This window comes from Phragmites australis, chromosome 3 (genome assembly GCF_958298935.1).
Source record: "Phragmites australis chromosome 3, lpPhrAust1.1, whole genome shotgun sequence".
Classification (NCBI taxonomy): Eukaryota; Viridiplantae; Streptophyta; class Magnoliopsida; order Poales; family Poaceae; genus Phragmites; species Phragmites australis.
The window spans coordinates 1,997,097-2,021,434 of NC_084923.1; the positions used below are offsets into that span (position 1 = coordinate 1,997,097).

General features: G+C 48.0%; 4 protein-coding genes across 4 annotated transcripts; 2 read left to right on the top strand and 2 right to left on the bottom strand.

Moving 5' to 3' along the window:
* The first annotated feature begins 2,985 nt into the window (after nucleotides 1-2,985).
* Nucleotides 2,986-6,039, top strand: LOC133911498 (probable protein phosphatase 2C 27). Its single transcript, XM_062353757.1, has 5 exons — nucleotides 2,986-3,297; nucleotides 3,732-3,890; nucleotides 3,990-4,187; nucleotides 4,681-4,886; nucleotides 5,236-6,039. Exons 2-5 carry the CDS (start codon nucleotides 3,747-3,749, stop codon nucleotides 5,792-5,794), a joined length of 1,107 nt encoding a protein of 368 aa, XP_062209741.1. The 5' UTR covers nucleotides 2,986-3,297; nucleotides 3,732-3,746; the 3' UTR covers nucleotides 5,795-6,039.
* A 1,911-nt stretch (nucleotides 6,040-7,950) lies between these two features.
* Nucleotides 7,951-8,981, bottom strand: LOC133911499 (uncharacterized protein At4g15970-like). Its single transcript, XM_062353758.1, has 2 exons — nucleotides 8,249-8,981; nucleotides 7,951-8,147 (listed from the first exon to the last, which is right to left on the bottom strand). The coding sequence occupies exons 1-2, from the start codon at nucleotides 8,584-8,586 to the stop codon at nucleotides 8,117-8,119; spliced, it is 369 nt and encodes a 122-aa protein (XP_062209742.1). The 5' UTR covers nucleotides 8,587-8,981; the 3' UTR covers nucleotides 7,951-8,116.
* Nucleotides 8,982-11,409: 2,428 nt separating this feature from the next.
* Nucleotides 11,410-15,624, top strand: LOC133910864 (plasma membrane ATPase-like). The gene is made up of 14 exons (XM_062353103.1): nucleotides 11,410-11,463; nucleotides 11,603-11,722; nucleotides 11,827-12,951; nucleotides 13,096-13,200; nucleotides 13,302-13,446; nucleotides 13,536-13,700; nucleotides 13,796-14,034; nucleotides 14,138-14,170; nucleotides 14,255-14,336; nucleotides 14,435-14,595; nucleotides 14,716-14,889; nucleotides 14,973-15,155; nucleotides 15,241-15,428; nucleotides 15,525-15,624. Exons 1-14 carry the CDS (start codon nucleotides 11,410-11,412, stop codon nucleotides 15,622-15,624), a joined length of 2,874 nt encoding a protein of 957 aa, XP_062209087.1.
* Nucleotides 15,625-16,536: 912 nt separating this feature from the next.
* LOC133912743 (myb family transcription factor MOF1-like) lies at nucleotides 16,537-20,747 on the bottom strand. Its single transcript, XM_062355631.1, has 6 exons — nucleotides 20,221-20,747; nucleotides 20,001-20,077; nucleotides 19,853-19,889; nucleotides 18,518-18,683; nucleotides 17,552-17,936; nucleotides 16,537-16,842 (listed from the first exon to the last, which is right to left on the bottom strand). Exons 1-6 carry the CDS (start codon nucleotides 20,363-20,365, stop codon nucleotides 16,537-16,539), a joined length of 1,116 nt encoding a protein of 371 aa, XP_062211615.1. The 5' UTR covers nucleotides 20,366-20,747.
* Between the last annotated feature and the right edge of the window lie 3,591 nt (nucleotides 20,748-24,338).

A 24,338-nucleotide genomic window follows, 5' to 3' on the forward strand; every position in this document is an offset into this window, starting at 1 on the left:
GGGACGGCGCTCCGCCTGGAGACCCCTCGGCCCGTGCGGGTGTTGCCCGTTGAGGAGCCGGCTCTGGCGGCACCATGCTGAGAAGTGGCGCGAGGACTCCCGGCCTGCACCTGGCGACGAGCAGTGCCGACCAAAGCGACGACATCTTGTATCCACCGGCCTTCCAGAGTGTTTGGCGTGGCCTGAATGGGCGGGTGCCTGAGGAGAGCATGTGCTGCAAGCAGCGCGCTCCCTGGGCTGGCCTTGCTGAAAGCGAGCCTGCGCCGAGGCGGCACCCGACGTGGTCCAGAGGCGGACCTAGCGGCCGAGGTCCCGACCACCTGGTGGGGGTCGGAAAGTACGTCGGCAGCGACGGCGGCGGCCCTGATGGGCCCAGCGCCTTGATCCCCTTGAGCGGGAAAAACCGCGCACGTGGATGGCGGCTGCCGCTGGTACGCAGCAGCGACGGGGCTCTCTCGGGCGTCGGGCAGCGCTCCGTCACTGGAAGTGGAGCCGGAACGCTGGAGACGGTGCCCGCCGGCCATTTTTTCCTGGGGAAAAAAAGTGAAACAAACAAATCAGGGATATTCCCCCCTACCTGGCGCGCCAGCTGTCGGAGGGTGAACTCCTGTCGCAGGGATCCCGAGAGACCCCTTTTTAGAGATTCGGCCAGGGGGATGATCCTGGAAAAGCTTGTTTGGGAAATAAGCGGGAACGGAAACAAATGCGATGGCTGGTGGGAGATGATCGCCCTGATGCGAGAAAAATGGGTGCACCGGGGTTTAGACAGGTTCGGGCCGCACGGAGGCGTAACACCCTACTCCTGTGTGAGCGCTATATTTATCCTTGAAGGGAATTCTTCAAGGATGTATCTGGTTCCAAGGGGAGAGCCGTTTACAAAGAGCTTGAGGCTCTCGTGTTCTAGCTTGGCTTCGAGCGTCTGCGTCCTCTTCTTCACACACTTCCGGTCTCTCTTTGGTCTGGTTCGTTGGGGATCGTCCTTTAGTGTTCTCCATCCTTTCCTTTTATAGGCGCGCCGACCTCAACATATCCTGAATGGGAAAGAGGGGATGCGAATGCCAAGGTGCCACGGAGAAAAGCGTAATCATTTCGTCTTGACGAAGTGACAGGGGCGGTGGAGAAATGCGGCGCGCATCCGACCACCCGCCACTGTGGAAGCCCTCGGGCGCCATAAAGGGGGCCCACCGGGCAGCCTCAGAGGTGCCCGGTGCGCCCACCCTGTCTTGTTCTTCTGCCAGGGCAGGATGGCAGGCGGAGCGCTTCGATTCTGGCAACGTTATCCCGAGGCACCCGGATGAAACGGGACGGGACCCGTGCATTTAATGGACCCACGCCCCCCCTGCCAGTGCATGGCAGGGTCTGACACTGGGGCGTGGGCAGCTGAGAATGTCAGGATGTCAGGCCGCGCGTGCCTATTAAATGCGGCATTGGGCCTTTGACTGGATGACACCCTGACGACGGGACCCTTCGGGTCGTCGAATGATCTTGCGCGAACCTTCGGGGAACCGAGTCCTTGGGGGCTGCCACGTGCAGCCCCGAGCACTCTCCCCCGAGCACTTGAGTGAGACATTCGGGGAACCGAGTCCTCGGGGGCTGCCACGTGCAGCCCCGAGCACTCTCTCCCGAGCACTTCGGTGGGACCTTCGGGGCACCGAGTCCTCGGGGGCTGCCACGTGCAGCCCCGAGCACTCTCTCCCGAGCACTTCCTTCTCGGTATTTGGGCTCTGCGGATCATCGGGGAACTAGGGTGCTCGGGAACCAGAGGCGGCGGCCCCGAGCACCTTCTCCCGGGACTTAGCTTCTTCTTACCTTGCAGGGTGGTGACATGTGGCGGATGGCTGGCCTGGTCTCGGGACTTAGGGACCCCTGGTTCTGAATACACCGACAGAGGGTCTTGAATACTCTTATCTCTAGATCATTAACTTGGAAAGTTACTTTTTTCTGTCTTTTTGCTCAGTTCTTCGTTTAAGTTTTAAGTTTTTTACGCTCAAAGACACATGAAATGATCTTGAATAGAGCATACGATTCTTATTTTATCCGGAGTCATATTGTCTTGAAATTTTCTTTCTCGCTTTGTCTTTCTAAAGTGTATGCTTTTATTTATATTTTTTTAGAGCGTTGAGTGAATAAAGAGTAGATCATCTATTTCGTAAGCAATTTGTAACGCGCTTATTCATCCCTTTAATTATCATTCTCTAACTTACAGAAGACTTTGTGTTAACATTACTCCTATCTAAGTAGCCTAAGCTTTAGAGAGACATAAACCTTCTTGTAAATTGTTCCTCTAGTTGCTACAGACGTAAACATTCATATACATGTTAAGATCTGTTTTCAATGTTGTGATCAGCTCTACTTAGTTTTTGTCTTACCGCCTTTTTGATATTTTGTACTAGTACTTTGGTTATGTGTATCTCAAAATGATAAGATTTAATAAAACTTCTATTTCTAAAAAAATTTACTCTGATCTAGTAGTGTCTTAGTACTATCACGTCCAATCAGAGCAAACTGAAGAGAACCTGCCACATTGATTTTTTTTTTCAAGCCAGCATTACCTTTTTGGATCCAGAGTTAGTCACTTTGCTGGCAACTTAAATCTGATGCAATTAGAAGTCAACTCGACAGAAAGCTATGAAAAGACACATACGAAGAAAGACACAATTGTTAAAGTAACCAACCAATAGATCAATCCTTCAGTCGCCATCCAACTCCAACCCCGATGCCACACAATGTTGCATCGGCATGGCGTGTTCTCAATCCAAAGTCGACAAAAAGATCGCTGACATCATAGGCGAGTTTTTTAAGCAACAGGGCACGCAACGCGGCAGAAGGAGAGCGCCGGCTTTGCCCAGCCCCGCGCGCGGCATCGTTCGGCGTGCGGATCCACCCATCCCACCCACCGTCACGGGCTCACGGCCTCACGGGACGCGGGCGTCTCACGCGTTTGGCGCTCGTGATGGTGCGCGTGCAACCAGGCTGATGCCGTGGGCTCGCTCGGTGCTCGGTCCTCCCATCCATCCAGCCTACTCGCTCGCGGCTAGCGCCCAGCATGCCCGCGCGGGGCGGCCCACACAAAAACCAACGCGCACGCGCTTGATCCAAGCCGAGCCTAGCCGAGCGAGCACCCGTTACCACGTCTCGGGCTCCCCGCCTCCCCCTGCTTCGTCTCGGTCTCTGATCCCCCTCCACCACACCTCCGCATCGACGACGACTCCTTCGGACCTTCCCCGTCCGCTTGACAGCTCATCGGCGTTCTCCACCGTCGCTGCGTCACTCGAGTACGGCGGCAGCAATTCCCCGGTAGGCCTATCCTGTGTGGCCGGCGGCGGGTTCCCCAGCCCCAGGCTCCCCGATCTAATCCCATCGAATTAAATCATCATTTTTTAAGCCCTTGGTTATTCGGCTTCGAATTTGTCGGGAGACGAAAGGTTCCAAGTATTACTCCTATTTGGCAGTGCCTGGATGCTGCTCCAAAATCATACTATCTTTTTATCCGTAGGACAAAACGATTCTCTCTTTTAACCTCAGTGCGCTCCACCGCTGTTTCTCAGCCATTAATTGCAGTCTTCCTTCTCTTAATTACGTTAATAAACGCAACAGATCTCATTGTTTTACTCACATTTTCTAATGGCAAGAACCTTTGGTACCTCGAACGTAATTGTATTTCACTGAAATTTTATTTTTCTTGGATGGATTAGTCAAACCTGTGCTAACATCTCGTTTTTCCATTACAGATTGACTGAGGAGACATGAACGGAAGCGTGGAGCCGGAGAGCCCGCCAGACAGCCCCTCGATGGACACCGGTGTCGGCAAGCCGCCGCGCCACCACCTCACCTCGATCCGCCATTGTGCCAGCAGCGCGCGCATCGCCGCCGCCGCGGCGTCCGACTACGTTAGCACCACCCCAACAACTCATTGCCACTGAATAATTTCGCGCGTCACACGCACAAGAGAAAGCTTTAGCCGCGCGGCCGTTGTTTGTTCTCTGCAGGGCTTGGATTTGGGGACATTGAGCTTGATCTCGCCCACGGACGTGCGGCCTCGGTTCTTGCCCGTGTTCCGATCCGGGAGCTGCGCCGAGATCGGTCCCAAGTCGTACATGGAGGACGAACATGTGTGTGTGGACAACCTCATCGAGCACCTCGGGGGGCGCGCCGCCGGCATCCCTGCCCCGGGCGCCTTCTACGGGGTGAGTTCTCGTTGGCATGTCAGGTTCCTCCATTCACGTAAGTATGGAGGTCGGGGTGTATAAATGTAGTTGTTCTTTATATGCTGTTCTTGAATGTGCGAGCTGTTAGTGGTGATAGTGTTGCAATAAATCATAGCGGCAAATGCTATTTTGGAGTAACTTTGGGTGCTAGTCATTCAGCTTGGAACATAGTCAGTATGATGTACTTTTATGGTAATAATTGTCAAAAAGGGTTTGCTTGATAATGCTACAAAATGCCCAAGAACTATTGGAATTTTCTTGTGAGATTCTTACAAAATCCCTGCACTACGAACAGGCACCAAAAGTTTTCTTGGGGCTTATGATGTGTGACACCGACATGATAACAGTTGTTCCATTACTTTGTTTCCATGTGGAAAAAAGAAGTGTTAATATGTGCCATTATCTGAGTGTGGTAAGAACTCTTTAGGGGCCAAATTGAAGTGCCATTTATATACTGTGGCCCAATATGCAGGTATTTGATGGTCATGGCGGTACTGATGCAGCATGTTTTGTTCAAAAGAACATACTCAAATTCATTATTGAAGATGTACATTTCCCTAGCAACATTGAGAAGGCAATTAGAGGTGCATTTGTGAAGGCTGATCATGCACTAGCAGATTCCCATTCCCTTGATAGCAGTTCTGGAACCACTGCATTGACGGCCCTTATATTTGGCAGGTGAATTTTCATGTCAATGCATCAAAGTGTTTCACTTTTAGTGCATTCCTCTAAATCGTTTGATGGTTCTCCAACCATGATATCAATTATATAATGACTTGGAATATGCAGCCTTCAATAAATGCTGGAAATCTCTTAGTCTAGAAAACTTACAGTGACTTGGGGTGTCCGGCATCTGTTCTAAATGCAGATGACACCACAATGCATAATGTTTATAGCTGTATTATGTTGTTTGTGAGACCTTTTTGCCACAATGACACTACATTTTGTTTTAACCTTGCAGAACTACTTCTTTACTGGTAACATTCTTTGGCTCTTCAGCTAACTTATTCACATCTGCGTGATGCAGGACACTGTTTGTTGCGAATGCAGGTGATTGTCGAGCTGTTTTAGGAAAAAGAGGTCGAGCAGTGGAACTGTCAAGAGATCACAAACCCAACTGCAAGAGTGAGAAGATTAGAATTGAAAATCTTGGTGGCACTGTTTTTGATGGCTATCTTAACGGCCAGCTAGCAGTAGCAAGGGCACTTGGAGATTGGCACATGAAAGGCCCCAAAGGCTCAATTAGCCCTCTAAGTGCGGAACCTGAGCTGCAGGAGATTATACTTACTGAGGAAGACGAGTTCTTAATAATAGGCTGTGATGGCCTTTGGGATGTGATGACCAGTCAGTGCGCTGTGACAATCGTAAGGAAAGAGCTGATGTTACATAACGATCCAGAAAGGTGCTCGAGCGAGCTAGTCCAGGAAGCACTGAAACGGGACAGTTGTGATAATTTAACTGTTGTGGTTATATGTTTCTCATCCAATCCACCCCCTCAAATTGAGATCCCAAAATCCCGAGTACGAAGAAGCATTTCCTTGGAAGGGTTGCATCTACTCAAGGGAGCTCTGGACAGTAACGCCTGATCTCAAACCATTCTTTTACTAGCTGTTTTTTATTGCTTCATCAAATTTGCTCAAATAAGCTATCTAGATTTACAAGAAATTTTGTCGAGAGGCTGTAGGCTAATTAGTTGAAATGAGGTGAGGTTATAATTTATTTGTATCGGCAAACTAGCATTTTATTGTCAACAATGTAACTGAGTAACTATCAACATTCCTTTTTCTGGTGCAATAAAAGTTTCAGAGTTATCTGGTTGATCAGATTCCCTTACTGCTCTATATCAATTGCTCTTCTCAGAAAGTTGGTAGTATCGGATGGGTCACATTTCTTTTGGCTGTGTTTTCTCTATTTATTCTTCAGTGTTTTGGGCCCAATTGGGTGAGTGGATGAATGTGATATTGCATTCTTAGATGAAAAATCAACATAGTGATTATCTTTCTTCCAATCAGATATTCAAGAACCAGATGTACTTCAACTTTTAGGCTGTACGACTGTTCAACTACTGCCAAGTGCTAACTAACACAAATGAATTATCCCTTTGGTTCTGTTTTGCTTGTTTCTCTGTGCTTAAAAAAATAGTGTCTACTATTCCAACATCAGTTTATGCGAAAATCAAATGGGCGGAGCTGGTTACTAAAGTACTTCTTAAGGCTCAACAACTGAAAAGATCAGATGATCAAATTTTGAAAAATTCACAAATAAGCCCACTTGACGCGTCGTTTGTGTATATAAAATGTTCAGTTTGTGGTACTTGAAATGTGGCCGTTAGCCACACAAAATTGTTGTCATGGCAGTTAGACTAGCCACCCGTTGGCAATTGTCAATGATATACTTCGCATATTAGGCCAGCTCAGCAGGAGCCGTATCCGGATGCCGATCGGGAGGGCTTGGCACTTCAAATTTGCCGGCCTCTTTCTCCTCTCTCATCTTAATACTGTTTATGGAAGATAGCTATGAGCCTAAAAGGAAAAGAAGAATAATGATAGCTATTAGAAATAAAAAATTAAAAAATATTGTAATAGTATTAAAAAATACTATAATAGTATTATAAGAGATGAATTTTTAAAGTATATGTTGAGGATAATCTTACAGTGCTACTGCATGTACTGTCAACCTGATGGATAGATTTAGCTCAGGGATTATAAAATCTGAAAGCATTTGAACTGTTGTTCTTCGCTTTAGAATTCAGCCTGACGCATAGACATGCACTAGCAAATCAATCACGCAACGGAGAAGAAAACATCTCCACGCATCAATGAAAACGGCAAAAGGGCAGAGGGGTCATTGATAGTGAAGCATGTGGCGTAGACCGCTTCCCCGGGCGAACTGTGGCTTATAGCCGTCGCCGTTAGCACGCGCTGCTGCAGTACAAGTGTACAACTGAAAGCCAGTACACTCGGAAACCTAAGCCCGAATGAAGTACAAGCTCCTAGCCGAGCTAGTGTCTCTCAGTGTACTGCAACTAGTACTGCTGCTGCTTCTGCCTCCATGAGCACCAGTACACCATGGCTGGGTGCTACAAATAGGCCACCAATGGACGCAGCAGCCATGGCAATGTGACTAGCACTTTAGGAGTAGGGATCAGGGCTAGTTTTCTGGCTGTAGCAGCAGCAGTGGAAGGGGCATGCAGAGGAGCAGGAGGTTTGGTTGGAACCTGTCAAGCTAATCTAGTGATCTGTGCCTCGCTCTCCCTCCTGTGCATTCCTCTTCCATTCCTGCTTCTACGCTATGTTTGCAAGTTGCAGCAATGGAGTGTATACAGGACAGGTTGGCTGGTTAAGCCTGGGCATCAGATCACTAGCAGAAGAAGAAATGCGGCAACAGCGTTGAAGTCCTCCCTTTCCCCATTCTGAATTTCTGATGCTCCAGCTCTCATAATGTTTCTCGTACCTTTCCTGCTCGTTTCCATTTCACTGCAACTTTCTGAATCTTGATATTTGTTAGCAGGTGTCATGGGAAGGAGAGCTCCAGGAGTACATATGTCTGAAGATAACTACGAATGCGAATGTCACTGCAACGGATTTGGGACAATGCATAAGTTCCTTATTTTTTTTTCAGAAGAGCATAATCTTTACTCTTATCATACCAAGTGATTCACAGCATTAGATTGTGGAACTGCTTTATCAAACTCTTACAAATGAAAGGTTCCTTCAGTAATTAAAAAAAGAAATAAAGCATGTGGAAAGACATCAGTCAACAGCTTTTGTATATTTCCTGAAGTTACTAAGGAGTTAGAATGTGCGAATGATTCACAAGGGCAGCCGGCATTTTCACATTTTCTTACATACGGTACAAAAAGGAACATATACGCTTCCCACATTTTCTTACATCCTCCATGTCCTGAACTAATCACTTGTCTGCTCTAGTTTCTTAAGACTGCAAATACCATCACATGAAAATCCAATCAGAAACAAGCAACACGTAGCAAAACGATCGGAAGCGTATAATATATATATATTATGGAATGTCTTGATTACCTGCAGTTCCGTGGTACCGTGAAAATGAAGCTGTAGCCTTTCTCAAGAACTTGCCTGAGGAAATCGATCCTCCTCCACATCATCTTGAGGTACCCGTCGGTCATGAAGTTCTTCTGCCCCGAGAAGTCCACGCCGTCCGTGACGAGCGCGAAACAGTGCCGGTGTGCCCGCTTGCAGCGCGCGTGCGCCGTCATGTCCAGCGACACGATGACGAGGTGGTCCAGGAGCTCCCTGGTGCTCTCGCCGATCCGGAAGCTCTCGAGGAAGACGTCCAGCACCGAGCCGGGCTCCGACCACGCCGAGTTCAGCGTCGTCAGGATCACCGTGTCGTTCGCCATGGCCGCTGCCCCCAGGACTCGCTCCAGCCGCGCGTTCTCACTGTCCTGCACGCGGCGCGTCAGTCAGTTTAACTGCAGACGATTAGCGAGTTTACTTGCCATTGTTGCATCTTGAACGTACGAAGAACGAGTACTAAACTATTACCACGACATTTCACATGTGTTGTCTGTCTGTTCTCGCCTAACACAAGGAAATTTTGTGGACGAGAAAATTCTCGCTCGCTCAGCAGAATCCAAAAGGCTGCATGCATCACGACGTTGAATAACGTAGCACCGCGACTAGAAATAGGAGCAGAATTCTTGCACGTTGCAATTGGAAAATAAGGTTTCCAGAAAGAGGGGAGGGGTTGACTAGTATTACCATGGAACTAAGGTCTGCACGATTGTTAGTAGTGTTTCTTCACCTGAAATATTTAGCATCAATGACGCAGTAAGTTCAATGGACTAGGGATTTTATTTTTGAGACGAAATGGAGTAGAAATTAGTTTAAGTTAAACGCGGCTCCACATGAACTTCAGAAAAACTCGGTAGTAAAGACTAAAGAAAGATCAGATCAGCTGTTTTTACTGACTTTTCGGGTGACCAAATGCATTACTGGATTGACATTTCTCAAGACCATATGCATTACTGGATTGACATTTCTCAAGGAACCATAGAAAAACTGAAAAACTCAAGATGGATACAGGCCTTTGCGGGCCTATTTGGATGCAAAGTATTTTTGGAGTTTTCAATGGATACCATGGTTTTCAAAAAATACTATGGTATTGAAAACTTTGGGGTGTTTGGATGTCACAAATAATGTAGCTTTATAAACCTAGGTATAGCCAATACCATAGTATTTTTAGAGTTTTTAAAAATCCACTCCACACCTCTTTTTTCAAAACCGAGCTCAGACTACTTCTCCCCTCGCATGTACATCGCGTCATGTCCATTACACGTTTCAAGCAGGTCTCGCATGTTAATCCTTCTAGTATACTGTATACATGCATCATGTTATACACACAGGGGCAGATTCAACGTGCAGCAGGGGGCTCCAGGCCCCTACTGCCCGCTGAGTCATGGAGCTCCCCTTCAGCCCTAGAAAAGAGAAGGAAGATGATGTGGAGAAAGAAGAGGAGGAAGAAGAAAATAAACCTCGAGTTGTTTGTTGGCTCTGCCACTGTATACACACATTCGTTGCACTAATTTTTTTACATTTCTTTCCTATGGAGCTAATGAAATTTTATATGTGTTGTTTGATTTTGGAAACTTGATTCCTAAATTCGCAGTCAAGCTAATAGTTCTTTATTTTATATTAGAATCTTCTAACTTTCACATTTTTGTGCTCAGTTAAAATAACAAGGGAAAAAATATACTCCTTGATTTTTTAATGCTCCTTGATTTTTGAATGGTTGTTATAAATTTAACATCAAATTCAACAACCACAGTTATCCCTCCAAAGATATATTGCATTAAATACTAGAACATCCAATCGCACCTTGGTTTTTCTCAAAACTGCAAAACTATGGTACTACCGTACTAGTATCTTTTATGGTGGGACAATAAAAACCGTGGTTTTCAAATACTACTGTTTATAAATACCATAACATCCAAACAAGCTTTGCATGGTGTGACGCACTCACCAGGTCGACGTCGTGGCGCGGCGCGTCCGCCGCGGCCAGCCGCCACGGCACGGCGGCTGCACCGGGCCACACGAGCACGGCCCCCGCGCCACGGCGCGGTACAGCACCAGGCACGGGAGCGCAACGGCCGCCAGGAACAGTAGTGCCGTGGCTGCCCTCCGCACCTCCGCGCCGGCGCCATCCTCGCGCCGTGGCGTCACCGGCAGCGGCAGCGGCGCGGCCATGTACGTGGGGGGGGGGGGGGGAGCGGGGGCGGGTAGGCTACGTCAGGGCTGCTTGATCAGAAGGTGGCCGTACAGACTAATCTGCACGGCCGAAGTTTCGACGCATGAGCTTGCCGATGACGAGTTCAAAGTCCGCGCAGGCTCCATTCGAATGCTTCGCTACGGGGCCGTCCCTACCTTTTTCCATCGACCTTTTTTCCTTTTGTTTCTTTTTTTTTTCAGCTTAGCCCATTGCTGTGTTGCATACAATTGATGATATTTTAACCACGGTTTAATTAACGTAGTGATTAGTCTTTTTTCCCCCGAGGAATACCTAGTGATTACAAATTGTTGAACACCACTTTTACACAACTGTTGAACTATAGGTTTCAAGAATTGTTGAGTTAAGCCTTTTGAATTACTGAATGTGTTTGAAAAGACAAAAACATTATAAATCTAAATCATAGATATTACAGATGTGATAAAATTTCTAGAAAAAACAAGAATATATATATATATATATGTATATATGTAAATATAAAAGGAGAAAAGGCTGGTCATGGGCCTAATCGGCTGACCGGACTCGTGTTAGGGTTTAGGATGACTCTTGTTAGGGTTCATGGGCCTAATGGATTCTTCTACACCGCTCGCCGCCGAAGAGTACTGAGAGGAATCGAAATCCACACCCGGCCTATAGGAGGAGCCTTCCTCTAGTGCCGGCGTGCTGTGCGGGAGAGACTCGGAGACGGACCCGTTTCCCGGCCAGGCTTGGTTCCACCCGGGAGGAGGTGGCTGCGCTGCGGGTAAGGGAAGGAATCGTGCCTATCGAATCCAAAACCTAAACGAATTCTATCTGTTCCAACTTCCGAGCCATAAATAGAGAAGCCATAGCTCTCGGGACGCATCGTCAAGTTCGTGCGCCGCGAGGGGGTTGGCTTAGGGTTTAGGCGCGTGGGGAGCGGCGGCTGGGGCGTTGAGCTTTGCCGCGGATCGCCAGGATGGCGGCGGCTGCGGAACGCCTCAACGAAATAAAAAGCGAAGCTGTCGATCTGGTGAGTGGTGGCTTGTTTCTTCGATCAAGTGTTGTTGGATACTTGGATCTGGGGGATTTGATCTCTAACCTGCCGTTCTTGTCAGTCTTCGATCAACCTGCCAATGTTGTTTGTTCAATCTAATGCGTTGTTTCTACAGGAGAACATCCCCGTGGAGGAGGTGTTCATCAAACTCAAATGCAGTAAGAGAGGCCTCGCCTCCGACGAGGCCGAGGCACGCACCGCCGTCTTTGGTCCCAACAAACTAGAAGAGAAAAAGGTTTGCTCTTGATCTCTCGCCTCATCATAATTTAGTTTTCTGCTTTTTTACATGTGATTGATCTGCGAGATTCGCTTCGCATAACAATTGCGTCGTGTGTGCAGGAGAGCAAGGTTTTGAAGTTCTTAGGGTTCATGTGGAACCCGCTGTCGTGGGTGATGGAGATGGCAGCCATCATGGCCATCGTGCTCGCGAACGGCGATCACAAGCCGCCGGATTGGCAAGACTTCGTTGGCATCGTGGCGCTCCTCATCATCAACTCCACCATCTCGTTCATCGAGGAGAACAACGCTGGGAGCGCGGCCCAGGCGCTCATGGCCAACCTTGCGCCCAAGGCCAAGGTGCTCCGTGACGGCCGCTGGAGCGAGGAGGACGCGGCGATCCTCGTCCCGGGTGACATCATCAGCATCAAACTGGGCGACATTGTCCCAGCTGATGCGCGCCTGCTCGAGGGCGATCCGCTCAAGATCGACCAGTCGGCACTCACCGGCGAGTGTCTCCCGGTCACCAAGAATCCCGGCAGCAGCGTCTACTCGGGATCCACGTGCAAGCATGGCGAGATCGAGGCCGTCGTCATTGCCACCGGCGTCCACACGTTCTTCGGCAAGGCGGCGCACCTCGTCGACAGCACCAACCAGGTCGGCCACTTCCAGAAGGTGCTCAAGGCCATCGGCAACTTTTGCATCGCCGCCATCGCCATCGGCCTCGCTGTTGAGGTCATCGTCATGTACCCCATCCAGCACCGCCGGTACCGCGAGGGCATCGACAACCTCCTCGTGCTTCTCATCGGCGGCATCCCCATCGCCATGCCCACCGTGCTGTCCGTCACCATGGCCATCGGCTCCCACCGGCTGTCGTTGCAGGGCGCAATCACCAAGCGCATGACCGCCATCGAGGAGATGGCCGGCATGGACGTACTCTGCAGTGACAAGACCGGAACGCTCACCCTCAACGAGCTCAGTGTGGACCGCGACCTCGTAGAGATCTACGCCGCCGGCGTTGACAAGGAAGATGTCATTCTGTTCGCCGCCAGGGCCTCCAGGGTGGAGAACCAGGACGCCATCGACGCCGCCATGGTCGGCATGCTCGATGATCCCAAGGAGGCCAGGGACGGCATCGAGGAGGTGCACTTCCTCCCCTTCAACCCCGTCGACAAGCGTACCGCCCTCACCTACATTGACCTCTCCGACGACAGTTGGCACCGTGTCAGCAAGGGCGCTCCCGAGCAGGTCCGTTACCATGCCGTCCTTGTCTAATCGTCATCATCATCTTATTCTTTACCCCAAAAAAACATATTTCTTATTGCATGGATCACATCATTTTTACTGTTTTCTGTGTCATACTCCTTCAATAATTTGTATGGTTGCATGCAGATCTTGGCCCTCTGCAATTGCGCAGAAAACCTGAAGAACATGGTTCACATTGTGATCGACAAGTACGCGGAGCGCGGCCTTAGATCTCTAGCCGTCGCAAGACAGGCATGATCCTGAACAATATTGATCAGTATATATTCAATTATACAACTATGAATTGCATCTTCAATTTCTTGTGTATAATATTTGTCATGATTTGCTAACAGGAAGTGCCGGAGAAGAGCAAGGACAGCCCTGGAAAGCCGTGGCAGTTTGTCGGCTTGCTGCCTCTACTTGACCCGCCGAGGCACGACAGTTCTGATACCATCAAGCATGCGCTCAACCTCGGCGTTAATGTGAAGATGATCACTGGTACCTTCTGCCTTTCATCATCTAGTTCAACTGCTTTACACTGCAATACTTAGAAGTTGTTCAGGCTGACAAGAGCGTGACACCTGCAGGTGATCAACTTGCCATTGCAAAGGAAACCGGCAGGAGGCTCGGCATGGGCACAAACATGTACCCCTCATCAGCACTTCTTGGGCAGAGCAAAGATGAGTCCACCGCTTCAATCCCTGTGGATGAATTGATTGAGAAGGCCGATGGCTTTGCCGGCGTCTTCCCAGGTGAGCACACAGGAACTGTGCCTGCAATTGTATGAGATCGTCAAGAAGCTGCATTTTTATTCAGAGCAGTCTGACTTTGCTGCATTTTGATGCAGAGCACAAGTATGAGATCGTCAAGAAGCTGCAGGAGATGAAGCACATCTGTGGAATGACTGGAGATGGAGTGAACGACGCGCCTGCGTTGAAGAAGGCAGATATCGGAATTGCCGTAGCTGATGCTACTGATGCAGCAAGGAGTGCCTCTGACATTGTGCTTACTCAACCTGGACTCAGTGTCATCATCAGTGCTGTGCTCACTAGCCGGGCCATCTTCCAGAGGATGAAGAATTACACTGTAAGCATTTCTTGGCGGACAAACTCACTATTTCTAAGAATGAGTGCATGCCTATTTTCGTTTACAATTCTAACTGGAATTCCTTCTCCTGTTATTTGTTTAGATATACGCCGTGTCGATAACAATTCGTATTGTGGTAAGTTTTTTTTCTAAGGCATTACAGAATCTACAGATACACTGTTATACTGGTTTGAAATTCTTATTTGTTGGCAATGCGCAGCTTGGATTCATGCTGATTGCTCTGATCTGGAAATTTGATTTCTCACCGTTCATGATTCTGATCATTGCTATTCTGAACGACGGTAGGTTTGCATAGCAACTTCAAAGATGATAAATATTTCATTAGTACATTGTCGATTGTTCGTGTACTCAAAAGTGAACTTCTGGTATCTGATTTCAGGCACAATCATGACTATCTCAAAGGACAGAGTAAAACCATCCCCACACCCAGATAGCTGGAAGCTGAATGAGATTTTTGTCGCCGGCATCGTGTATGGCACTTACCTGGCCGTCATGACTGTGATATTCTTCTGGGCCATGAGAAGCACTGACTTCTTCTCTGTAAGCACTCTTAATTTGCCCTCTCCGTGACCAACGAATCCAAATTAATCATGAAAAAACAAGATTCACTGTCCATATTACATAGCTTCTCACAGGATGCTAAAACTTTTCTTGTTGCAGAACACGTTCAACGTGAGATCCCTTAGCGGCAGCAACGACGAGATGATGGCAGCCCTGTACCTGCAAGTTAGCATCATCAGCCAGGCCCTCATCTTCGTGACGCGATCGCGCAGCTGGTGCTTCACCGAATGCCCCGGCTTCCTGCTGTGCCTTGCGTTCGTGGTCGCGCAGATTGTAAGCTCGGTTTCCTATTCTCCTCTTGCTTGAGCATGTAGTGAACCATGCAGGCCCTGAGCACAATCTGTTCGTCACTGCAGGTTGCAACTGTACTGGCAGTGTACGCGAATTTTGGGTTTGCACACATCAGAGGCATCGGGTGGGGGTGGGCCGGCGTCATCTGGCTCTACAGCCTCGTCACCTTCCTGCCCCTCGACCTCTTCAAGTTCTCCATCCGCTACGTGCTGAGTGGCAAGGCCTGGAGCAATCTCCTCCAGAACAAGGTTGTACAGATGGTTTGTTTCTTCAGTTTCAGTGTGTTTACATGCTCCTACTGGGGACTGACGCGTTGGCTCCTGCGTTTTTCAGACTGCGTTCACCACCAAGAAGGATTACGGCAGGGAGGAGCGTGAGGCGCAGTGGGCGACGACGCAGCGCAGCCTCCACGGTCTCCCGGCGCCGGTGGCCGACAACATCCTGATCGGTGGCCGGAGCAGCAGCTTCAGGGAGCTCTCGGAGATCGCCGAGCAGGCCAAGCGGCGAGCAGAGGTTGCGAGGTACGTACCAAGGGCCGTAAGCTAGGACAATGCGTCGTATCCCGTTTCATTGCACCTGTACGTGATGCATGTCCCTATACATATATATCGTTGCAGGTTCCGTGAGCAGAGCACGTTGAAGGGCCAGCTGGAGTCGGCGGCGAGGCGCAAGGGGCTGGACATCGACGCGATCAAATCGCCGTACTACTCCGTGTAACGGCAGGGCACGGCGGCGCATGAACGGACGTCGCTTCGTACTCGTTGCGCATTTTCAGGAGCGGTACCAAGCGGACGTCGTCGTCTTAGTAGCTTTGGGTACACGTACGAGTCATAGGTTCGTTGGTAGGTAGCCTCGCTCGCCAAATGGTTCAAGGCAGATCTAATAGCATGTAGGTTAAATTTTTTTTGTCTGTTTCTAATGCTGTTGAGTTTGCCAATTTTACTAGCACGTACGCTCATTTTGCACTGTGTTATTCTTTAATTTTACTTGGGAACTACCAAGTTATACAGTGTTTGTGAAGCCAATTCTGTGCTCTTATCGAGTTCATATTTAGCTAGTTGCAACGTTGGCATACAAAAATTAGATGTGTAATATTGATGGCTCGATGATTTCTTAAAAATGAACTGGTTTCAAGCACTTGAAATAGCATAACCGATATTTTAATGGATACATTTTTGTAAAAGCGAAATGCTCCACGTAGAGAATACAACTTTTATACGTAATAAAAGACTGAATAACGGGCATGAGATAATTGTGTGGGACATAAATAAGATAATTGCGCGAGATAAAGTCGTGAATAACAGGCTGATTTTACGAGATAGTGTCGTGAGTAACAGGCATGGAGATAACTGTGCGATCGAGATCGAGAATAACAGGCGGGAGATAATTGCGCGAGATAGAGTCGTGCATGGCGACAGATCGTTAGCAAAACCGCAATTTGGGCGGCTAACAAACATGGCACAAGCTCTGTTGAGCCCGACATGAGAAAATTGAGCCGCTACTGCACATGGGCATGGGCCGAAAGCTACAACCATACCAGGCGAAAACTGTCACGCTACACCAAGAGGCCCACCAAGGCCCGAGCTATTCCACTGGATCACTGGAAGATGGAACAAGCACGCACGCGGGTTAATTTGCTAACGTGGAGAGCGACAGGTCGAGGCTGATCCGGCTCCCCGGCGACGACGTCGTCGACGAGAGCAGGTTCCCCTCCTCGCCGCTGTACGTGCAGCACTGCCCGCTCGCCCCGCGGCCGTTACCCGTGTCCAGTGCCAGGGACAGCGAGAGCGAGCAGTACTCTTCGTGTTCGGAACCTACCGACGACGAAGGTCTGGCGACGACGGCCTTGCTTGGCATCTCGAGGATGCACGGGAGGCGTGCTCCTGCGCGGTTCGTCGTGAGGGCGACGCCGTGGGTGGGAGCCGGGCCGACCACCTGCATGCATGCGTGCGTGTCATTTCGTTAGTATCGTAACAGCAAACGAAGCACCAAATTGTAGCATCGTCTAACTACAAACACGTTTGGTAAGCACAAAAGTGTTTTTTTTTGGTAAACAAGAAAGACAAAGGAAATTAATCATTTTTTTGCTGGCTAATTCTAAAGGAAAATGTGGTAGGCCTCTCCAGCCAGGCACTTCAAACATTTGCCTTTTTTTGGTGTGGTTGGAGACAAGCAAGGATCGAGATCTCCTGACTTTAACATCACTATAACTTTGTTAGTTACTAACATATGGATCTAGCCCCATACGTCAATAAGGATGAAATCAGGGATACTCATCCGGAAGCAAAAAAGCAAGAGGGGGGACAATGCACCCTACTGATCAATCTCTCTCACTCTCCCTCCCCACACGCACGCACGGGGAGAGAGAAAGAGAGCAGGGACACGCAGTAGCTGGGCACGCAAGGACAAAAAAACACCACTGCAGAAATGGTATAAACCTGATAGGCGCATGCGCGCCCACACACGCAAACACTTTGCAGTTTGCACTGCTCGACGCAGAGGAACCGGACAGGGCTGTGCACACTGAGAGATGAGACGATCCGTCCATGCATACGGTTTGTCCCCCTGCCCTGATAACTCGCTCACTCAGCGAGATCGATCGACCTCATGGACATCCTAGCCGAGGAGACAGTGCAGTGCATACCTCAAAAGGGTGGTCGCGGCGGCAGCAGGCGGGGGGCGGCCCCGGCGCCACCACGAAGCCCAAGAATGTGAGCTTGGAAGGAGGAGGGGCGGAGGCGTGTTTGCTGTCTGCCGCAGCAGGCCGCGGCCCGTGCTGCTGCGCCTTTTGCTTTATTCCCGTTCCCCGGGGCTCCACCTCCGCGTGAGGAGGCGCCATGCCCATGGCCGCTTGCATCTGCAGCTGCATGCGCATGTAGTTGTAGTCACCGGCTGCTGCGAGGGTGCAGTACGGGCTCGACGACGACCTGTCCCTCTCACATATTCCTTGGCCTCTCAGCAGGCTCCTGGGGCTCGCGCTCCCCTCCTCCCGTTCGCGGCTTGTCTCCGTCTCAGATGCTACCACTGCCCTGTTGGTTGGTATTTGTGTGCATGCATCCACGGTTAAATTCATGGCATGCGAGAGAAAAAGCAGATACCGGGGAAAGAACAAACTTGACACAAGTGGTAATAAAATGATTGGAGAAATTTGACAGATCCTTTTGAAAAATGCTGCTATCAACGAGATCTAAAAAGCACGCACAATGATACACATGTTGGCTAGTGAAATTGTATGAAATGTTCATTTACTATCTTCTCTTTTCGCGGAACAACCAAGTCGTCCTTCGTAGACAAACATTCTACAGGATCTACCTTGATATACATAAACAAGTACTAGCTATACAACAGGCAATGCAGATATCATGTTACCTAGACGACATGCATCTTTCCGGTCAAAAAAGAACATTATTGTATTTCAAGATGTGCATGCATGCAGGAATATTTGATTGGATACCTCAGGCAAAAAGTGAATGCCAAAGGAGGGTCTAAAAATGTTGTCATTATTCATGAAGCGAATAGCTCCTCCTGATGTGACTGATGAGCACATATATAGATTGGCAGAGAGCATAAAGTGATTAAAAGAAATGAGTAAATAATAAAAGGCAGTGACCTTTTCAGTTGGGGGCGAAGCAGCATTGGTTCCTTTCTAGGCTTTGGAGAGTGGGAGATGCAGCAGGAGGCATCACACTCATTATCACACTGCTGCTGCATATCAGTGCAGACTTCCATGCCTCCTCCATATATGTGCTCTTGATCCGTCCGGTGCACCTGCATTCCTGATCACACGATTGGAAAAAAAAAAATTCAGTTAACAAAAAAGATTGGCAAAAGAAAGGAAGACTAAGGTTAGGTTTTCTTCTATCATGTAGTGCAGCATGCAGCTTCATGCACGAAGGATAAAGTAGATCTAGCCATTGGAAGTTGCATAAAGCAAACAAAAAAATGGTAGTTGTTGATATCCGTGCCATCCATGCGCATATGCATGAATTGCAAGATATATAAGAGCATCTGCAATGTGAGAATAAGAGAGGATAGAAAGACCATATTATTGGCATTATACACTGTGTCTAGTGACACACAGCCCAACCTTACTACCTACTCACTCCGATTATAAATGTAGGTCATTTTAGATTTGTGTATAGAGATTAAAAAAGTAGATCAAATGATCTTATTGCTCTTTATTTATTCTGCATTGAAAAAGATAACGCATTTATTTGTGAGAGTGATATTATTTATTAAACCAGGGTAAGAAGAAAATAAAAGAGAAAAAGTGCATAGAAGTTCGAGAATGACTTATATTTAGAGAATAGTTGATGATGCTAAAACGACCTATATTTGTAATCAGAGGGAGTAGTTGAGAACTTCTCGCGTCTCAAAATAGATAACATTTTAGTCTCTTCTAGAATGTTCAAAATACACGACGTTCTACGATTTCGAGGTAACTTTCGTTTATTTTTTTTTAATCTTATCATCTTTATTAAGTAACTCCTTTCCCAATGCTAGTTTCATTTTTCACACAATAAATATTATTTAAATAAGATAAGATGATTATTTTATCGTTCACTTTAATACTTATATTCAACTCTAAAATCTCATCTATTTTGAGACGGAAGAAGTAATAAATATTATGGTCGTCCTAAGAGATTACAGCCTACATACTGCCTTTCTTTCAAGACTAGCAACATCATCAAGACTTAAATTTCATTAGCTGGCACATTTACTTCATGAATTTTTAGCGAGGAAGGTAAACCTATTAGCTATTTTCGGAGGCCCTACAGTTCAGGACCCAACAAGCTACAGGGATGAAAAAAAAGAAGAAGATGGGATGCTTCTTTTTCTAACGTTTTGGGGAAGAAAGAAGAGCTGTGCCTGAACTACAAAGGGCAGGCAACTAGGAGAAAACCTGTAACTCATTCCGAAATAAAAGGAAATAACATGTATGTACCTTGCATTCCAAGATCATTTCTCATGTTCCTGTACATCTGCTTCAGCAGTAAGACAACAAAAGCTATTCATTTAGTGCGCGACTTTATAAAAAAAATAGTAAGATGGATGAACGTATTCCAAGAGAGCTGTGGCTCCAACTAGTTAACCTGCAGATGGCTTTTGACATGAGATATGGTGAGGCCTCCCACTCCCATCAGCTGCAGAACTCGTTTCGGCGTAGCCTCTGCAATCGCAAGTTCAGAATAGCATGAGAAACGCAGCAATGAACACAGGAACACTCATCAAAAGACCGTAGAAAGAGAAAGGAAACATGAAGGAAATCGAAGCAACAAGGTGATCAAGAAAGGCGGGCAGGCATGCACATACTGTCCTGGCCTCCGAGCTTGTGAATGGCGTGGACGAAGCAGTGGTGCAGATCAGGCGTCCATCTCAGGCGAGGCACCTTGGACCTGTTGTACTGCCTCACGCCCCCGTTCCTCTCCCTTCCGACCACCGTCCTCGCCATGGACATCTCAGCTCCAACAGCACCAACCAGCCCTCTAGCTTAATATACGCAAGCAGTTACAGCAACCAGCTATATATCTGGTTAATGAGCTGTGCCAGACACTTCACACGTATATGCACACGAGTGACCAGCTATGAGCCAGGTTAGCTTATGTACTAACAGTGCATGCAACTCAGTAACACTCATACTTGCCACTAGGGAGAGGAGAGGACATACAGAGAGGAGGGAGAGGGGAGCAGTGAGAAGTGTTAAATTTTGCTGTGTGGGGTGCAGTGCAGGGGGCATGCAATGCAGGGGAGAGAGAGCGGAAGTGCAGTAAGGAAGAGACAAAAGGTTGGAGACAAAGGGGGTGTTTCAGATGTGGTCAGAGCATATGCCTGCCGTAGGAGGGGATAATTATGAGTTTGGGGCAGAGCTGTTGACCCGAGCGAGATGAAAACAGACAGCAGGGGGAGCAGAGCATGCCAAGCTACAAGCTAGCTTCCCGCCAGGATTGCCACTGACATGCACCTGGCTTGTCCTCCTCCTCCTGCTTGCATTGCTACCTATAGACAGCAACTTGAATTCATTTCAATGCACTGTTTTCAGCCGTTTTTACTTGTTTCTTCATTGTTTCCGCTCAGCTTCAGCAAACAAGACATCTTGCTTAATTAAAACTGTTCTTTCAGCAATTGAAAGTGATAAACCATGTATGATGACACTTGACTGTAGCATGCAAGCAAACGGCGCTTGCTTAAAAAAAAATCAATAGTGAGCTATCTAGCATCAATGTAGAGGACTATAGGAGTATAAACAGAATAGCATGTGTCCAATCAAAACAACCAAGAAAAGCTCAATCTTGTCACACAGGCCGTACCATGTGTGCACCAGATATGACTATATGAGTTGTACATGTAGGTGTTGATCTGGGCTAACCAACGCTCGTTGTACATGACCAACTCACAAGTGTCGATCCCTAATCAATTCTCGTCAGGGTTCAAAATCCCTTCACGAAGTGATTTTCGTCTCATTCAGCGCTACAACAATTTTTCTTCACCGTTCCCGTCACAAAGGAATTTCCAAAGTCATTCACTTCAGAACGTGATTCTTTCTCCTTTCCTTTTACGAATCCCTTCGATGCGAAGCTGTTGGAGATGAGAGAAAAATAAAGGAAATGTGAACGGGTAAGGAAATCGAGAAGATAATGAAATGAAGGATATATGGTTGGGATAGTCTAACTCCACCGCGCGCCTAGATCAGGGGCGCCAAAACCAACTCATGATTTTGGTCCTCTGTAGCCCAGTGCAATATAGGGGGGGGGGAGCTGGCCATCTCATGCAATCCAACGATTGGTTGAGATAGGTTTAGCCTCAACAAACCCTACTCGCCCGATCGATCTAGTGCTGGAGGCCACATGAAGGCCGACGCCTCCCTTGCAAGACGATGATCGACGATCTCCAACACTCCACCGTGACTTCAACGAGTTTCTTCACCACGCCGGCGTCCACTACGTCAACCTCATCATCAAGCCGGCGATCGACTACACCAACGCGATCACGCTCCTCATTCTCGACTGATGGCGTCACGGAATAACGGTTAGTTCTCACGTTTTCGCAATTAAGATGTGTCTGTCTTTAAGAATAATGATGATTTAAGATGAACCTAAGTAATTAACAGTACATGTGAGTTGAGGTGTGAAAATTCCTACTCCACCAAGCTATATAAGCTAGCTCACTCTGTGCGCTAGCTGCAGAATTTTGCAGACACTACTGAAATAAAAGGTGGCTGTAGGAGCCTGATGAGTAGTTTGTGGCTTCAAGGATTTGGGCTTTGAAATTTGGTTGAAAAAGAGCATCAACCTATATTATTGAACAAAAGTTGATGATGGATCTTTTTCTTTTTGTCTCGGGAAAACCGAAAGGCTACGAACCATGCATACAGATATCGAAGTGATTTTCTTGAAGCAAAATTGTCACATGATAGTATCAACAGCAGCATGATAATGATGGAGATCAGGAGGTAAGTATGACTTTAACCCCGGACAGCACGTACATGCATTGATTGATTTATGTTTTAATATATTTCTTTTCTAGGAAATTAGTATATTTCATTCAGATAGGTCTGTCTGACCTGATGCCTCTCGTACTTAAAGCGAGCATATTAACCACAGATCAGAATTGCAGATGGACCATTATGCATGCGCATCCAAGGAGAAGGATCCGATCGATCGAGCCCGTAAGTTTCAGAGGGAATTTATTTTTCTGATCACATCTTGGCAGGAGAGTAGAATAGACAAAAGAACTATATATCAGATTAAAGATGAGACATGGCCTGAAGGCATATAAAAAACCTTTCAGAACTTTGAGGCTAAGGTCCCCCATATGCACGTACGACATGCAAGAAGAGCCGATGATCCGACAGACGCATGCAGAGGTACCGACGATAAACTTTTTCTGTGCCGCATCCATGGCGTGCGCCGGTCAAATGCCAGCCCGATTTGCAACATCTCCAACTTCGGCAGCTAGCCCCACTGTTGAACTCCCTCCCTCTTCCTCTCTCTTCTATCTCCCCCGGCCTAGCTAGATCCTCTGTACATGTAGTATTATACACACCACCAACCGGCCAAGTACATATACCAGTAGTACTATAGTAGTAGTAGGGTGCACATATATACACGTGTTAATCTGCACTTTGCATGCATGCATGCAGCTAGCCACACAGGATAGATGCATGTACGTGCATATTGATGATCATCAATTAGACGAGGTTGGTCGGAAGAAGGCTAGGCGTGCATGCAAAGAATTAACAATTCATGACCAGGGGGATTCGAGTTACATGCAATAACAGTGCAGAAAGGAAAGATTTGACAAGATGTCGATGGCATAAAGAATCAGGCCGGGGCGCTGGCTAGGTTGGAATGGCATGATGAGCCGTATGATCCGGTTGTTTTGCCCTGCATGCAATGATGGTGGTGCCACTCGATCCACTGCTGGGCACTCCAGCTCCATCTCAGCTGCATCTGCATGCCTTCTGTAGTCCTTTCCCCTGATGAGCCTCTCTCTCTTTCTCTCTCCTCTCTCGTGCTGCTGGACTGGACCAGCTCGTTCGGTATGCAGTAGCACTGCGCGCGCATGGCCGGGGCAAGTATCATCACAAGTACCGCTGAACGCGTGTATTATACATAACAATCAGCATTGCTGCCTTTGTTTCGACGTATGTATCAATATATAAGTGCGTGCTCCAGCCTAGCTAGAAATTAAGCGGAGGAACATGCGACGACGACACTGCCTCAGAGCGCAAGAATGAGAAGAGGCGAGAGAGACGACGCACAGGCACAGCAGCAGCAACGTGAGCGACTGAGCGGGCAGGGCAGGAGGTGTGGATCATTGCACGGGGGCCGCGGGCTGGGAGGGACTAGCTGAGGCCTGAGCCGAGAGGATATTAACGCACCCCCGAATCCCCAGTCCGTTTCTTCCTGCCCTGCCCCCACGAGACCATGAATCTGTCTCCCCCAACTTTCGTTGTTCGCTCGTGCACGGTCGTGCAAGGTGGACCTGCCAAGCGACCATTATTCTGATTTTAATATTATCATAACTTTGTCACTGACATGTGAAGTTGGCGACTCATAACCCGAGTAAGTAGCTAGCGACTATGCCTGTCGCTTGGCTGCCTACCTTGCTGTTAAGAGAATCGGAGGAGGTTACGATTTGATTCTATTGTTATTGATCTACTATCTATCTGTTCCATCTCATATATGGGAATTGTAGCAGTCTGTTACTCTGCGTGATCTCTCTCGCTACAAAAAGCAAGCCTGAGCCGGTGGAATGTAATGTGGGCAAGTCTAGCTAGTGCCCGCGCGTACGCATGGTTTCTTTTGTCCGTGCCATCATCATTCCCCTACCCTGCGCTGTCTGTCCTTCCCTAATTAACTTGGCCACGCTACGCTGGTATGCTGCATGGCTATCTACATTGCATCGCACATGTTTTGCTGCCTGCCTCT

Excerpts from the sequence above, each read along its gene's own strand:
- LOC133912743 (XM_062355631.1), bottom strand. The coding sequence starts at position 20,365 with ATGTCCATGGCGAGGACGGTGGTCGGAAGGGAGAGGAACGGGGGCGTG. Across the intron at positions 17,937-18,517 it reads CTTCGCCCCCAACTGAAAAG|GGCAGTGGTAGCATCTGAGA; the intron begins GTCACTGCCTTT and ends ACCAACCAACAG. Across the intron at positions 16,843-17,551 it reads GCCGCGACCACCCTTTTGAG|GTGGTCGGCCCGGCTCCCAC; the intron begins GTATGCACTGCA and ends GCATGCATGCAG.
- LOC133911498 (XM_062353757.1), top strand. The coding sequence starts at position 3,747 with ATGAACGGAAGCGTGGAGCCGGAGAGCCCGCCAGACAGCCCCTCGATG. Across the intron at positions 4,188-4,680 it reads CCCCGGGCGCCTTCTACGGG|GTATTTGATGGTCATGGCGG; the intron begins GTGAGTTCTCGT and ends CCCAATATGCAG. Across the intron at positions 4,887-5,235 it reads ACGGCCCTTATATTTGGCAG|GACACTGTTTGTTGCGAATG; the intron begins GTGAATTTTCAT and ends TGCGTGATGCAG.
- LOC133911499 (XM_062353758.1), bottom strand. The coding sequence starts at position 8,586 with ATGGCGAACGACACGGTGATCCTGACGACGCTGAACTCGGCGTGGTCG. Across the intron at positions 8,148-8,248 it reads ACGGTACCACGGAACTGCAG|TCTTAAGAAACTAGAGCAGA; the intron begins GTAATCAAGACA and ends TGGTATTTGCAG.
- LOC133910864 (XM_062353103.1), top strand. The coding sequence starts at position 11,410 with ATGGCGGCGGCTGCGGAACGCCTCAACGAAATAAAAAGCGAAGCTGTC. Across the intron at positions 11,723-11,826 it reads ACAAACTAGAAGAGAAAAAG|GAGAGCAAGGTTTTGAAGTT; the intron begins GTTTGCTCTTGA and ends TCGTGTGTGCAG. Across the intron at positions 13,447-13,535 it reads TAATGTGAAGATGATCACTG|GTGATCAACTTGCCATTGCA; the intron begins GTACCTTCTGCC and ends TGACACCTGCAG.